Source organism: Hyperolius riggenbachi, chromosome 3 (assembly GCF_040937935.1).
Source record: "Hyperolius riggenbachi isolate aHypRig1 chromosome 3, aHypRig1.pri, whole genome shotgun sequence".
NCBI lineage: Eukaryota > Metazoa > Chordata > Amphibia > Anura > Hyperoliidae > Hyperolius > Hyperolius riggenbachi.
In genome coordinates, this window is record NC_090648.1 from 195,125,455 (window position 1) to 195,141,655 (window position 16,201).

General features: G+C 44.6%; 1 protein-coding gene across 3 annotated transcripts in view; it reads right to left on the minus strand.

Moving 5' to 3' along the window:
• ZNF280D (zinc finger protein 280D) overlaps window positions 1-16,201 on the minus strand; it is a 109,817-nt gene that overhangs the window by 29,243 nt on the left and 64,373 nt on the right. For all 3 annotated transcript variants that reach the window (XM_068275504.1, XM_068275503.1, XM_068275502.1), the window contains 2 exons: window positions 10,053-10,183; window positions 8,922-9,151 (listed from right to left, as the gene is read on the minus strand). In XM_068275504.1, coding sequence (XP_068131605.1) covers window positions 8,922-9,151; window positions 10,053-10,183 — 361 coding nt within the window. The remainder of the gene's footprint in view (window positions 1-8,921; window positions 9,152-10,052; window positions 10,184-16,201) is intronic.

A 16,201-nucleotide genomic window follows, 5' to 3' on the forward strand; every position in this document is an offset into this window, starting at 1 on the left:
TATAGCAGCTAGCTGAAGTGAAAAAGAACATGCCTATAACATACTAAAGTGGTTGTTACAAGAGATATTCACACAATGTAATCTACATGTTGGTTCATAAGGGAAGAATCTGTAATCACACCACACACAGATGTACAAATATTGGTTAGCAACTACCAGGGTCCCCCCTCTAAAAGTGCTCAGGTGATCGCCACTAGAGAAAACGTGCATAAACAAGCACCAGTCAAAATCCAGAACAGAACAACTTCCCATTGTTACAATGGCAGCTTTTATATGCTGTTCAAAAAAAGAAAAGAAAAAAAAAATCAATGGAAGTTTAAAACCGATGTATATAAATAGAAACAAATAGCAAATTTGCCTAAACTGACAGAAACAAACAAACAAACTAATGTTTTATGCATATAAAATCTGCCATGCAAATTAATTAGGTTTTACTTGTTAAATATGATTTTAGCGAGAGAGACTTCAGCGGATAAAAATTTTCATAAGTGACAAATCCTGACTACACACATTAGTTTCCTGCTGTTTACGAGATAAATTGCCTGTGCTTCAACCTGCATCTTTGGTTCTAAGTGTGTGTAATAGCGATTTTAGTGCTTGCAATTACAACAGGCTTTTGTTTTCCTTAATGACATAAGCCAAGGCAAGTCTGTTCATTTCAACTTGCAGATGAAGCCCTTTGTACTTGAGCCATTTTTCAGCTTCACATTTTGCCATTTCAGCTTCTACATGCAGGTTCTCACTGAGAAGCACCACGACCTTTGCTGCCAGGCAGAGGTCCTGAAACAAGCTGGTCTGCCTACTCAAGGAGATCACAGTGTCCTTTTGTGCTGATTTGAAAACTAAAAGTTGTTCAATCAAAACCGCACCGTGGAATAATATTGCCCAAACACAATTCTGCTAAATACACTTAATTCTAAATGGCGTAGAGCACAATAGTTGACCTGGCATTGGTACTGCAGTAGAGTAAGAGGAGTGTACTGTAGTTAGTTTTTTGAGTACGGAATGTGATGTTTCCAGAAAGTGAATACTGTAACCTTTTGTTGTTGCAAATCACACTACTCAATTTTAATGCAGCATTAGAGTTAATAATTACAACTGAAGTGGTCTTTCATGACTTGAAGCACTATACAGGAAAACCTTAAACCAATAAATACTCTATTAACAGTAGCAACATCCAAGACTGAATACAAAAACGGGGTATAGTGGGATATGCATTCTAATAATCTTGACAGCAGCTTTGGGCCAGCTATGTGCTGTCTTGCTAGGACAGCACATAGCGCTGTCTAAGGGCTTACAATGCCTCCTCAAGAAGGGGATTCCAGTCAAGAAAGCAGATAAATCTGGTCAATCAAAGGCTACTCTTTTACATAACAGGGTATGTTAACAGATTTTGCAGCTAGTAATCAAATACTTTAAAAACAATGCGGTAATCAAATCTTTGATTACCACTGTAACAAATCCTATCTCGGTTTTAGACATAAAACATAATAATCAGATTTTAAAAATGTACTTGAAGTGATGTAGCACGAGGAGATAAACGTGTATACATAGTCTCAATCTTACTTAGAACTTGCCTGTTGCTTTCTCTCTTTTCCCTGCTTTTACGTGGTGTAAAGCTCAAAATGCATCTCTGGTTTAAAACATTAAAGGAATACTATCGATACCCAAGTGTTCTAAAATGACAGTGTGCAAATAATGTCTAAGTAGCTGTGTAAACATTTTCCTACTTTTCATGTTAAATAGAGGCAAAATCTGTAATTTATTGAGGGTAGGATTTAGCTATATTGGGACAAATCAATTGCAGAAGGGGTGTCTGCTTCAATGCACAGCCAGAGTTGCATATCAGACTACAGAAAGAAAATATCAAACAAACTCTGAAAGCAAAAACAGTATGAAAAAGCTGTGACAATTAGTTACATTTTCTCTGCTCTCTTCAGACAGGTCAGTCAGAAACACAGGAGCTGCAGCTATTGGAAGCTCTCTTCTCTGTCACACACAGAGCTACACATAGAGTTAACTGATCAAGTGTGAGGGGAATTTCCCCTCTCCTCATGGCTCAGTCAGCCGTCAGTTTTGGCGTCAGTAAAGTTTGAATGTATATTGAGAACAGTAAACAAAGAAGTTGCTACTAAAATGTATACAGCAGTACTTAGCAGCACTTCCCAAACAACCCCTGTGTCAATTGAAAAAAATATGTGAATCGATAGTATTCCTTTAAAGGATACTTGAGGCATGGGACAGAAGTTCCGTTTTAACTTACCTGGGGGTTTTTCTAGTCCCCCATAGTAAATCAGGTCCCTGGATGTGATTCTGATCCACTCCAGTGTGCAGCAGCCCCCTCCTAAAGATATCCAAGTTGTGCATGCGTGGCCTGCACCTCCTCAACTGTGCTCTGCGTATGCTCAGTTCATAAAGATCGAGGAAGTGAAGGGCTGCTCAAGTACGACTGGCAGATATTTCGGAAGGGTGCAGTGGCACACTGGAGTGTATTAGAACCACAGCAATGGACTTGATAGATTACAGGGGGCTATAAGAAGCCCCAGGTAAGTTAAACTGAACTTCTGTCCCTTGCCTCAGGTATCCCTCAATGTTTTAAACCAGAGATGCATTTTGAGTTTCACCCCACTTTAAAAGGGGGAAAAGGAAAAAAAAAAGTAACATGCAAGTTCTAAGTAATATTGATACTGTATATACAATTTAACTCATCGTGTTACATGTCATTTCAAGTAGATTTTAAAATCTGGATTATTATGTTCCATTTCTTTTTTAACAATTCAATTTTTATTGAGTTTATAACAAGAATTAAAGCAGTGTCACCCAAGGTGAGCAGCACGCAAGGCAAGTACCATTGGTACAGCTTGTGCATCAAGGATATACACATAAAAGGTAACACAAAATAGTGCATTTTACATTAATCATAAACATGTGCATAGTCATTGACAACAATAAGTATTATAGATATTATATATAGCAGAATCGGTACAAGACAGTGTGTACAAACTCGAATAATTAACAGCTGTTTGAGCTGTATCAATGTTTAAGAGGAGAATGCGTTTAAGAATGAAGAGGAGGAAAGAGGGAAAGGAAAAAGAAGAGAAAAAGGGAAAGTCTCTGATGCCTGACTATCAGCTGAGGTATCCGAAGGGTTATTGAATTGGTTCTTGTATAAAAAATATATGGGGTGCGAAGAGGAATAGGTAGTTAGTCTTCTGGACCAGATAGAAGGGCTTCTACATTATTGTACCAAGGGGCCCAGATTTTATCAAATCATTGGGGGCAGTTGCGACTTAAGTTAGACGACAGAGTGGCAAGGCCTTCATAATAGTAGATTTCCAGAAGTTAAGAGGGTGGTCTGTTTTCCAAGTGCGTAAGATTTCTTTGCATGCATAAAAGTACAGTATTCTGATTAGATATTGAGAATGCTTGCTTGGCGGGATGTCGTCTAATAAACCCAGTAAGAAACGCCCTAGGGGTTAACACCAGTTGTGTTTGTAGAATTTCATTAATTAAATCGCTAATCTTCGACCAAAATCCATACACCACAGAGCATTCCCAAACCATATGGAAATAGGTTCGAGATCAGCGACACCTGGGGCAACTTACAGAATTTGTATGAGAAATGTTGTGCATACGCATTAGGTGTTAAATATGTTCTATGCAGAAATTTAAATTGGATTAATCAGTCTTTTGCTAATATTGGTATTTTGATAAAGTTTTCTAAAAATTTCTTCCCACTCTGCACCATCAAGCCCCGGAATTTCCTCATTCCACCGAGATTGGAATCTAGACAGGCTGTGCGTAGTGTTATTCATAAGAGCAAAATATATTACAGATAGGGGTTTATCTATATTAATAACCATTAGTGTTTGTTCTAAGTCGCAGGAAGATAGAGCAGGGCTATTATCTTTAAATTGTGTATTATAAGCATGGCGAAGCTGTAGATATCTGAAGAACATCTTGTTTGTTAAATTAAAATTATTTTTAAGAACATTAAATGACAATAGCCCCTCGCTTCCTACAATGTGCTGTATGGCTTTAATACACTGGTGGGCCCATAGAACGGGATCTGGTATGTTTCATTTCTAAACGGGGGATAAGATATGTAACAGTAGCAATCAAGGATTTGATTTCTGCATTGTAGTTAAAGGAACACTATCAATTAACTTATTTTTTCAATTTAGAGGAATTGTTTGGTAGGTGCTGCTGTATACATTTCACTGCTTATCTGTTTGTTTACAGTTTAAGTCCTTTCACACTTCACTGATGGGCCAAATCAGATGGACTACTTAATCACGAGGGGAGGGGGATTCCCTCACACTACATCTGTTGTGCGCGAGAAAGCTCTCACTGGCAGCTGCCTGTCGCTGACCGAACTGTCTGCAGAGAGCAAAGGAAATGTATCTTATGTGCAACCTAAACATTTGAAATTGTGCGTGAAGCCTGACACCACAGGCTTTTCATACACGGTAACTCTGCAGTCTGACAAAAAAAAACAAAAAAAACCCACTAATATTGAAACAGAGATTCACCTTTGCAAATGAAGCATTCCAAAACCTACACACAATGAATTCAAGCTTTTGCCTCTGATATTTAACATGAAAAGTAGAAAAATGTCTACATAGCTACTTAAAAAATTATTTGTACACTAGTAGACCCAAGCCAGTTTAAAAACGGGCTCTAGGTCTTTTTTTCTTTTTACCGCCGCCATTCACTGCACATGCACCCGCCCACCCACCTCGCTCCCTCCAGCTGTCCGTTACTGCGCACATGCGCAGTAACAAAATAACAGGGACGCTGCATAACTGCTGGACGCTGCAACACAGGCTCATTATTATAAAGGATTGTCATTTTAAAACACTTGGGGCTTGAGTCACTAAGACAAATAACATGCCTTATCAAAGTTAGCATGCCTTATCAAAGTTAAAATGCCTTAGAGTAGAATAGCGAGCGCTACAAACCCGCAGGGGCTCAGGGCAGGACGGCTCAGGGCATATACTGATCTGCCTTGATGGTGGTCTTTTCGAATATGTCTGGAGCCATGTCCAAAAAAAATAAATCACTGCCCCTGCATCAGGGCCATGCAATAGCCAGCGAAGGAGAGGCTGTAGGGCTGGTGCCCGTGTGAGGCTGAGGAGGAAGGGACTGCGATCAGCCATCCCTGCAGACTTCGCAAATGTCTGCTCCCTCCCCAACAAGTTAGACAAACTGCGGCTCCTCAGCAACAAAAGAGAACTTGGCAGCAACACCCCACTCAGTCTTCTGCTTCACGGAAACATGGCTACATGACGATATCCCTGATAGCGCCCTACATCTCCCAGGTTACAGCCTCGTCTGAGCAGACCGGGACAGCAGGCTCTCTGGGGAAAAGGGTGACAGCATCTGTTTCTACATCAGCTCCACCTGGTGCTCGAACAACTCTGTACTAGCCAAGAAATGCTACCTGGAACTTAACCACCCTGGCGTTCTGATTAAATCGCCAGGGTGGCTGCGGGAGGGTTTTTTTTAAATAAAAAAAAAACTATTTCATGCAGCCAACTGAAAGTTGGCTGCATGAAAGCCCACTAGAGGGCGCTCCGGAGGCGATCTTCCGATCGCCTCCGGCGCCCAGAATAAACAAGGAAGGCCGCAATGAGCGGCCTTCCTTGTTTTGCTTATATCGTCGCCATAGCGACGAGCGGAGTGACGTCATCGACGTCAGCCGACGTCCTGACGTCAGCCGCCTCCGATCCAGCCCTTAGCGCTGGCCGGAACTTTTTGTTCCGGCTGCGCAGGGCTCAGGCGGCTAGGGGGGCCCTCTTTCGCCGCTGCTCGCGGCGAATCGCCGCAGAGCGGCGGCGATCAGGCAGCACACGCGGCTGGCAAAGTGCCGGCTGCGTGTGCTGCACTTTATTTCATGAAAATCGGCCCAGCAGGGCCTGAGCGGCGACCTCCGGCGGTACTGGACGAGCTGAGCTCGTCCAGACCGCTCAGGTGGTTAAACTCCTTATTGTAAACTGCAGGCCGACTTACTCCCACAGAGAGTTCTCATCCTATGTCCTTGTCGGTGTGTACATCCCACCCGATGCCAATGTCAAAACCAGGGCTGTGGAGACGATACAAAAATCTTCTGACTCAGTTTCCAAAACCACGACTCCGGGTGCCCAAAATTGCCCAGACTCTACTCCAATTCCGACTCCACAGCCCTGGTCAAAACTGCCCTAAGTGACCTCGGTGACACTGTCACGCAGTGTGAGACAGCCCTCCCAGACTCTTGTTCATCATCTTGGGTGATTTTACAAAGCCAACCTTAGACAAGAGCTACCACGCCTCCATCAGCATATCACCTGCCCCACTAGGAACGCCAACACCCTAGATCACTGCTACACAGCTTTGAGAGATGCATAGAAGGCTGTCCCCTGGGCAGCCCTAGGCTCATCTGATCACTGCCTCATCCACCTAATACCCACCTACAGGAGGCACCTGGAAACTGCTAAACCAGTCCTAAAATCCAGTAAGGTATGGTCGGATGATGCTAAACTACAACTTCAAGCATGTTTTTTTACTGTACGGACTGGAAGGTCCTGGAAGCACCAGATCTAGACGAGTGGGCAGACAACGTATCCTCATACATCAGCACTGCGAGGACTAGCGTATACCGACAAAGACTCGCAAGCACTACCCAAACGACAAACCGTGGTTCTCTAACTATGGCACCTGAGGAGGAGCAAGGAAAATGGCACATAAGGCTGGCAACCAGGAAGACTAAAGGAAAGCAAAAAACATTCTAAACAAGGAACTGAGGGCCGCAAAAAAACTACGCAGCAAAAGTAGAAAAGAACCTCGAGAGACTCACGAGCTGTCTGGATGGGGCTTAAGGCCGCCACAAACTATAGGCCCCTCAGCACGCAACTACCAGCATCGAGCTTGCCGAGAGCCTTAACTTCTATTGCAGATTTGAGAACAAGGCGGCAACCGCAGGGCACCCAGTCTCCTGCCCCCTTCTCTGACCTAGAAGTTCTGCAGCCAAACCTACCTCCCCTGGCTGTGAACGAGGATGACATCCTGCAGCACATGTCAAGGATAAATGCGAGGAAAGCCTCAGGTCCAGACGAAGTGTCACCAGCCTGTCTGAAAACTTGTGCACGGCAGCTAGCTCCTGTTCTCTCTTCCATCTTCAACAAATCCATCCAGGATGGCAGAGTTCCAGCGTGCTTCAAGAGGTCAACCATCATCCCTGTCTCTGACCTCAATAACTTCAGGCCGGTGGCTCTCACATCTGTCATCATGAAAACCTTTTAGAGCATGGTTCTCCCCCTCCTAAAATGTTCTACTGAGGCCCTGCTGGACCCCTTCCAGGTTGCGTACAAAGCGAACAGGTCCACTGACGACGCCATAAACATCTGCCTGGAGCTGGTCAACAAACACCTAGATTGACCAAACTGTTATGTCAGGATCCTCCAACTTGACTTCAGCTCGGCGTTTAACACCATTAGACCCCAAAAACTACAAGAGAACCTTGCTGCCCTCAGGGTCCACCCTTCCCTTCGCCAGTGGATCACAGACTTCCTGAGCAACAGATCCCAGGCTGTCAAGCTGGACACTCATCTCACAACCAAGGTCTACCAACACAGGGACCCCTCAAGGTTGTGTTCTGTCGCCATTCTTATTCTCCCTATATACCAACAATTGCAGGTCCACGGCGAGCTCAGTCAAAGTCATCAAGTTTGCTGACGACACCACCATAGTTAACCTCATCTCCGGGAATACTGAAACCAGGTGGACAGAAGTTCGCACTGGTGTACAGAGAACAGTCTAGTCCTCAACACCACAAAAACAAAGATTGTTGACTTTAGGAAAAACACTCCCACCCCACCCCCAATCTGCATTGATGGCACAGAAGTGGTAAGCGTCCCTTGCGCACGCCTCCTAGGCACTACAATCTCCAAGGACCTAACTTGGAAGGCCAACACGACCCCTACCCAGAGTAAAGCCCAGCAGAGGCTGTTTTTTTATCGCCAACTGAGGAAGTTTGGGATGGCCCAGGAGCTTCTGACAAGCTTCTACACCGCCACAATTGAATCTGTCCTCTGCTCCTCCATCCTGGTCTGGTACGCTGGCGACAAACTACAGAGGGTCATAAGATCAGCAGAGAAAATCGGGAAACCACTTTTCTCACTGGAGCAACTCTACAACTCCAGACTGCGCTCCAGAGCTCTGAGGATCGGCAATGATCAGTCTCACCCAGGCTTCCGCTTCTTCAGTCGGCTCCCCCTAGGTCGACTATTCCGTTCCATCTACACCAGGACCACAAGACACAGGAACAGTTTTTCCCTCTGCTGTCAAATCTTTGAACTCTATGAACTCTCTTCATCTGCCCCATACAAGTAGTTTTTGTTAGCATATGACTGCAATCTGCACACTTTACATACATGAGCTCATACTCTGTGTAAATGTTGATGGTGAAACTGCTTTATTTGTACTCTTATTGTATGTTTTATTCCGCACAGTAGCCCTGTACGAAATAAACACCCTTGGTGAAATAAAGATTCTGATTACCGTACATACACAAACTTTATTTCAGCTGTATTTTCCATTTAAAGAACAACAAACATCTTACAAGTGGTTTTCTAATACCTAAATGGGTTTAGCTTCTAGGGACAAATTAGTTCCCATTAACATGAAATGTTTTTACTTGCCAAAACATGTTAATGTTGCAATTAGCATACTCCTGCCAGCTATAGGTGTGCTCCCTCTATTTACATCAACATACTGGCTACTTCCTGTGTCTCCCCTCTACAGCAACACACAGAGAAGCAGTTCATATCCCAGCAGTGGATAAAAGCCTCAGATGTACCATGTTACAGCAGTTCTGAACAGTTGCCTTAAAAGCTATTCAATTACAGCATATAGTATCATGATTTTGTACTATGTTCACATACCTTATATTGTTCTTGAGAAGTTTTTGACAACTGAAACATTTGAAAGTTGTGTTGGTCTTCTGCTCTTGCTGTACCAGAATAGGGTCCCCAGGGTGTTTTCCATAATAAAATTCACTGACTAGCATTATCAATTTTCCCTTGTCATTATCCTCAATGGTAATTTGAGGTTTGGAAGCTTCTGCATTTGCTATACCAGGGAAGAAATGTTGCATTTTCTCTGGACAACAATACTGTAATTAAGAAAGGAAATGTTTGGTTATGATAAGGTTATCAGATTAGTAGTTAACTATCTTTATGACCATCACATTACTTTACATCTACTATGCTACTGAGGCCCAATCAGTATCATATTACAAACTAACTAATAGTTACCCCTATAAGATACACACAGGTTTGTATTAACTGGACATAGTATTCACACAGGCAATCTGTTTTTCCACTGGCATATTACAGGTTGGTCATGGCAAAAAGTATTTCTATGCTATTGGTAGGCAAGTGCTGGCACCAATGGAGCTGGCCCTTATGTCTGGGGGTAAAGGTGGCCATACACTTATAGATGGCCAACAGCTTCAACCATCAGATAGAGGGATCTATCTATGTACCACACACTAGGAACAGATTTTCAATAGATTCCAGAATGAAATTGCACTGTTCGAGGCAGTGAAACGCTATGGGCTGTCGCTCTACCACCACTCGACCCACTGCCAATCGACCTAGACTTTACATCAGGACCGATCAGGCCACTCACTGCATCGATTTATAGCCAATTCGATCAATGTTCGAATTGGCCAGATATCGACGGGAGAAATCGAAAGTGCAACTGATTACAGTTAAATTTTATGGATCTGGATTTTTATTTCCCAATCAAAGAAGATATGCTCAATAATGTAATTAACAACAATACAGGTACAAGCTATACAATAATGCCCACCTGGCTTTTTGAATGGTCACAGTCTAATATATAAAGTATACAAAGTTGCTCACCTTTTAAACAACTATCAATGATCATGAACAAGATCTCCACTAACAGGTTTACTATGATTTTATCATTTTGGCTCTCGCTTCACTAACAATGGCTCTAAGCTTTTTGTAAAATCATTAATTAACAAATGAAACGCAGGATTTCGTTACCGTCATATGTTTCTTCATGGGTTCCAGAAGGTTGAAGTGAATATTACACTTTGGGCAAGCACGAGGAAAGGGCGTTCCATTTTTTGTTGGAGAGCTTGCTGTACCAGTACCTGGACCAGGTCCAGCATTAACTTGGAAAGAGAAAACATGGCTACTATTAACCACTGGTACTATACATCGTACAGAAGGAATAGTACATCCTACCTTCGCATTTACACCATGAACTTCAAAACAGTTATTGAACATGGCAGCAAATATTATGCATTTCTGAAGCTCTCACCATTTACAACCATACACAACCAGGGAAGTGATTGAGATGTACAACAGGCCTTCGTTTCTGTTAATGCTTGTGTGCTCAGGGTTTCAATAGTTAAACTGTGCTGGTACATGCTATTTGCAATTTCAGTAGAATTTATTTAAATGCAGTATCAATTAAAAGTTTAAACAATTTTTTTGTACAGTGAAGATTAAAAAAAAAAAAAAAAGTGTTTAACCAGAATATTTTTTCTATTTTACATTCCTCTAAGTAGCCACCGTTTTGCTTTGATAGCACATGCTTCGCATTCCCTTAGCCAGAGGTGTTCCTACCACAGGGCGCAGGGGGCGTGGCGCACCGGGTGCCAGACAGCCAGGGGGGGTGTCGCCATGACCCCCCATAGATGCAGCCTGCAGGAGCCAGGAGGGGAAGAGCAGCGGTAGCAGAAGGGGTGACAGCAGGGATAGCGGCGGGGAGGGGGGACATATCCCCCCACCCTCCCTCACCTGGGTCCCCTCCTTCTGCCTCTCTTCCCCCCCAAAATGCGGGCAGCGGGCCGGGGGCATTGAGCAGCGAGCAGGCGGGCGCGGAGAATACTTACGTCACTTCCGCGTATCAGCCTGGAACGCTGCGTTCCATTGGAGGCGCAGAAGAGGCACGTGACGGCGACGCAGCGTTCCAGGCTGATACGCGGAAGTAACGCGAGTATTCTCCGCGCCCGCCTGCTCGCCCTGTTTGCTGCCCGCATTTTCTGGGGGTAGAGGCAGAAGTAGGGGACCCAGGTGAGGGGGGATATGTCCCTACCCCCCACCGCTATCCCTGCTGTCACCCCTCCTAGCTACACTGGGGGGGGGGGGGGGGGCAATATACTACCTACACTGGGGGCCACTATACTACCTATACTGGGGGCAGCTATACAGGGGGGCACTATACTAGCTACACTGGGCCTGCCTGGCCTGGGGTCACTATACTAGCTATACCGGGGCCACTATGTGGGCCACTATATTACCTATACTTGGGGGGGCACCATGCCAGCTACAATGGAGGCCACTATACTAGCTACACTGGAGGCCACTATACTATCTAAACTGTGGGCCACTATACTAGCTATACTGGGGCAACTATGGGGGCCACTAAAATTCTCCAAGCACCCCCCAGCGTGAACTGACTTTCGGCATCTACTAGATGCAGTTTCAGTTCACCGCAGCGGCAGCGCAGGGCTATAGTAAAATGTCCGAAGCCCTGCTCTGGAGACTTTGGGAGTTTCAGTTGCTGGCTGCAGAGGATCGTGGGAGCTGCGCACCGGACGGAGGCCGGAACAGGAGCTCTGCTGCAGGTGAGTAAATTTTTTTTCTTTTTAATTTATACTAGCAGCCAGGTGTGTCGTTTATGTTCTGGCCAGGTCTGCTACACAATTTAAAGAGACACTGAAGCGAAAAAAAAAAAAATATGATATAGTGAATTGGTTGTGTACTATGAATACTTACTAGAAGATTAGCAGCAAAGAAAATATTCTCATTTTTATTTTCAGGTATATAGTGTTTTTTCTAACATTGCATCATTCTATAATATGTGCAGATTACACAACACTCAGCATTCAAAATGATTCTTTCAGAGCAGTCTATGAACTAATGACCTCTCCTCTGGCAGAGAAAAAGTAAATAGTTCAATAACAGTTGAGATAATAAAAGTCAGATAACAGCCCTCTCCACGACTTTTAAAGTCGTAGAGCTTAATGGCTTGTTTGCATAGAGATAACAACTGGAGTTTCTTAACTCTTCCTGTACTGGAAACAATTAGACTGATGTATCTGATCTTAATGTTTTATTTCTTAGCTGTACTACACATACAAATCTTAATATCATAATTTTTTTTTCGCTTCAGTGTCTCCAAGTGTGTTCTGGACAGGTCTGCCACACGATTGCATGTATTTTCTGCGCAAGTCTGCCGACATGATTGCATGTATTTTCTGGGCAAATCTGCCGACATGATTGCATGTATGTTCTGGGCAAATCTGCCGACATGATTGCATGTATTTTCTGGACAAATCTGCCGACATGAGTGCATGCATTTTCTGGGCAAATCTGCCGACATGATTGCATGTATTTTCTGGGCAAATCTGCCGACATGATTGCATGTATTTTCTGGGCAAATCTGCCGACATGATTGCATGTGTTTTCTGGTCAAATCTGCCGACATGATTGCATGTATTTTCTGGGCAAATCTGCACACATTACGTGTATTTTCTTGAGAAAACCTGCACAAGTATGTGAATGTTCTGGGGAAAGTGTCACCAAAACTTGGGTCCACTGTCTTTGCGTTGCACTTTTAAAGGAAACCCCAGGTGAGAATAATATTGAGGCTGCCATATTCATCTCCTTTTAAGCAATACCAGTTGCCTGGCTGTTGTGCTGCTCTTCTGCCTCTAATTCTTTCAACCATAGACCCTGAACAAGCATGGCTGTTTCTGATGTGATTCAGTTCACTACTGCAGCCAAATAGATCAGCAGGGCTGGCAGGCAACTAGTATTGTTTAAAAGGAAATAAATATGGCAGCCTCCATATCACTCTCAACCCGGGTTCACGTTAAATTACAGTTAGCTCCGCCCTCATCCAGTCATGTCTTAAAGAGAATCTGTATTGTTAAAATCGCACAAAAGTAAACATACCAGTGTGTTAGGGGACATCTCCTATTACCCCCTGTCACAATTTCGCCGCTCCTCGCCGCATTAAAAGTAGTCAAAAACAGTTTTAAAAAGTTTGTTTATAAACAAACAAAATGGCCACCAAAACAGGAAGTAGATTGATGTACAGTATGTCCACACATAGAAAATACATCCATACACAAGCAGGCTGTATACAGCTTTCCTTTTGAATCTCAAAAGATCATTTATGTGTTTACCTTCTGTCCCCTGCTTCTCTCATGCACTGAACATTACAGGCTACCTGCAGACAGCTCTGCATGTGCCTGTGTTTGTAATTCCTCAGTATGTGTCAGCCAGCTACTTTCACAGCCTTAGGGCTCGTTTCCACTAGGGCGAATCCGCATGCGGGCACTGCATGCGGATTCGCATAGCTAATGTTAGTGGATGGGGCTGTTTCCACCTGTGCGGCGTGCGGGATTTGGCAGCGGGCCAAATCTGCACGGCGGGACCCACAATTTTCGCCTGCGTCGGGAATCCGTGCGAATCGCCGCTAATGTATTTAATAGCAAAAACGCATGCGTTTGGTACATGCGTTTTTACCCGCGATTTCGCGTGCGATTTCGCACCCGTCCCAATGTTATTTTGTCCTGGCAGTGTCATGGTTAATTTCGCATGGCACCCTGCCATGCGAAATCGCGGGTAAAACGCATGCGGAAACGCACCCGCATGCGTTTTTACAAGCGTCGGAATGCCGGCGAAATCGCGTCGCACTAGTGGAAACGGGCCCTAACAGGGGAGGATTTTTATCCAGCTCTCTTCTATCACTGATAAGATAGCAGAGAAGCTGCTGGCTTATGTAAATAAAACACACACTGGAGTGTGCATAGAGGAACAGACCAGCAGGAAGAGTTGGCAGCCTTCCAGACACAGGCCGACAAGTCTGACAGGGGAAAGATACATTGATTTATTACAGACACAGTGATAGTACAAAGTGCTGCAGTGAGCCAGAACAGATTAGAATAGGTTTAGGAACTTGTAGAATGGTAGAAAAAACATTGTAATTTTTGTTAGAGTCACTTTAATACCCAGCACCGGGTGTCAAATGCCCTAGGTACGCCACTGCCCTTAGCTTCATGAGGTATTCATGCAGAATTGTCTTGAAGAAGTTCCTAAAGATGCCGAGCAGTTGTCTGCTTTGTTTTCTCTCTGTGGCCTAACAAGCCATCTCAGGTGGGTTTAGCTTCAATGTCTGTGTAGGCCAGGTCATCTGATACAGCACTCATTTACTCTCCTTTATCAAATAGCCCATATATTGCCTGGAGATGTGTTTGAAGTTACTGTCCTGTTAAACAAATGACAGTCCCACCAAGCACAAACCAGATGGGATAGCATATAACAGAATGCTGTGGTAGCCATATGGGTTAAGTGCACCTTAAATTCTGAATAAATCAACCAACAATGGGCTCAATTCTGAAAGCATTACCGCATTCAGTAATGGAAAAATACCACTGATTTTAGCAATCATCTAATTCTGATACTATCGTAAGAGAACAGAGGTGCCAGCAGGATAAAAGGTAATAAAAAATGTAAAATATGCTGGGAGGCAGTGGTTGACTTACCTCCGGAAAGCAGACTCAAAATACTGTCTGAATTAAACAAATAAATGTATTATTGGTACCCCAAAAGACGCAACGCGTTTCGCAGGCACAGCCCACTTCATCAGGCAATGAGATAGGGGACAAACAGAGGCGCTATTTGTGCTACTGAGGAGCTACTGTTTGTCCCATATCTTATTGCCTGATGAAGCGGGCTGTGCCTGCGAAATGCGTTGCATCTTTCGGGGTACCAATAATACATTTGTTTAATTCAGACAGTATTTTGAGTCTGCTTTCCGGAGATAAGTCCACCACTGTCTCCCAGCAAATTTTAAATTTTTTATTACCTTTTATCCTGCTGGCGCCTCTGTTCTCTTACGATAATACTGTATCCACCCCTGGTGGAGGGGTGACCTACCCCTACTTTTCTGATCTACAGAGAGCAACATCTTAATCCTGAGTGAGGACAGGTCTAATCTCCTCACCTGCATCTACAGTGGTTGCCTAAGAGGTAATCCATGTTTGTGAGCATATTCATCTCACACTTACATTTATCCACGGTTTCCAATACATACTACACTATATTGGGCTCTCTGTGTTTCTTATTTATCTAATTCTGATAGGCTGCTACCGCATGGAAAAGTTAAGTTACCAAGCAGTGAGGTAAATTACTGACTTGTGAGGTAAAATCCTCCTTAAAAGTCAGTAAATGTCAATTCTGAAAGATTAGAGCATTCGAAAACAAGCAAAAGTAGTTGCTTTTTAAGACTAGCTCTTACCTGCCGGTAACTTCATTTTAGCCACACGGTATTGTAGCTGGCTGGTGCGAGGTGGCAGGAGGGGGACAGTTTACTTGTCATGTGCGAATCCTGGCTGATGAGGCTGTGCTGGGGGCCAGGGATCTCTGCAGGGTGACGGCATGGCTGCTGTAAAGTCTCCTGCTGGGCGCTGTGGTGTCTCTTTACACCCATCCTCACTGTGTGCTTCTGGCTGACCTCAGTGTTCCTTGCTGATCGTCCTGACAGGAGACTGCGTAGCATGGAGTGGGATGGTGGAGACCGGCTACTGCTCAGAGCTGCTGGTGCGTGGATGCAACAGCGCAGCCCCTGCACTCAGCCCCAATGCCTTCTGCCCATCAGCCCGGAGGATCAGTGAGCTGACGAAGGCATCCCCCTCTGTCCTCCCTCCCCTCACTAGGGAAAAGCTTTAAAGAGGATCTGTAACCTCAAAAAATCCCCTGGGGGGTACTCACCTCGGGTGGGGGAAGCCTCCGGATCCTAATGAGGCTTCCCACACCGTCCTCTGTCCCACGGGGGTCTCGCTGCAGCCTTCCGTACAGCCGTGACGTAATATTTACCTTCCTGGCTCCTGCGCAGGCGCTCTGACGGCTGTCGGCTCCGAACTACACGGAAATACCCGATCGCCGTCGGGTCTGCTCTACTGCGCAGGCGCAAGTTTCCGGCGCCTGCGCAGTAGAGCGGACCCGACTGAGATCGGGTATTTCCGTGTAGTTCGGACAGGAAAGCAGCCACAGCGCCCCCGCTGGAGCCAGCAAAGGTAAATATTGATTTTACAGTCGGGTCTGTCGCCGGCTGTTCGGAGGGCTGCAGCGAGACCCCCGTGGGACAGAGGACGGCGTGGGAAGCCTCATTA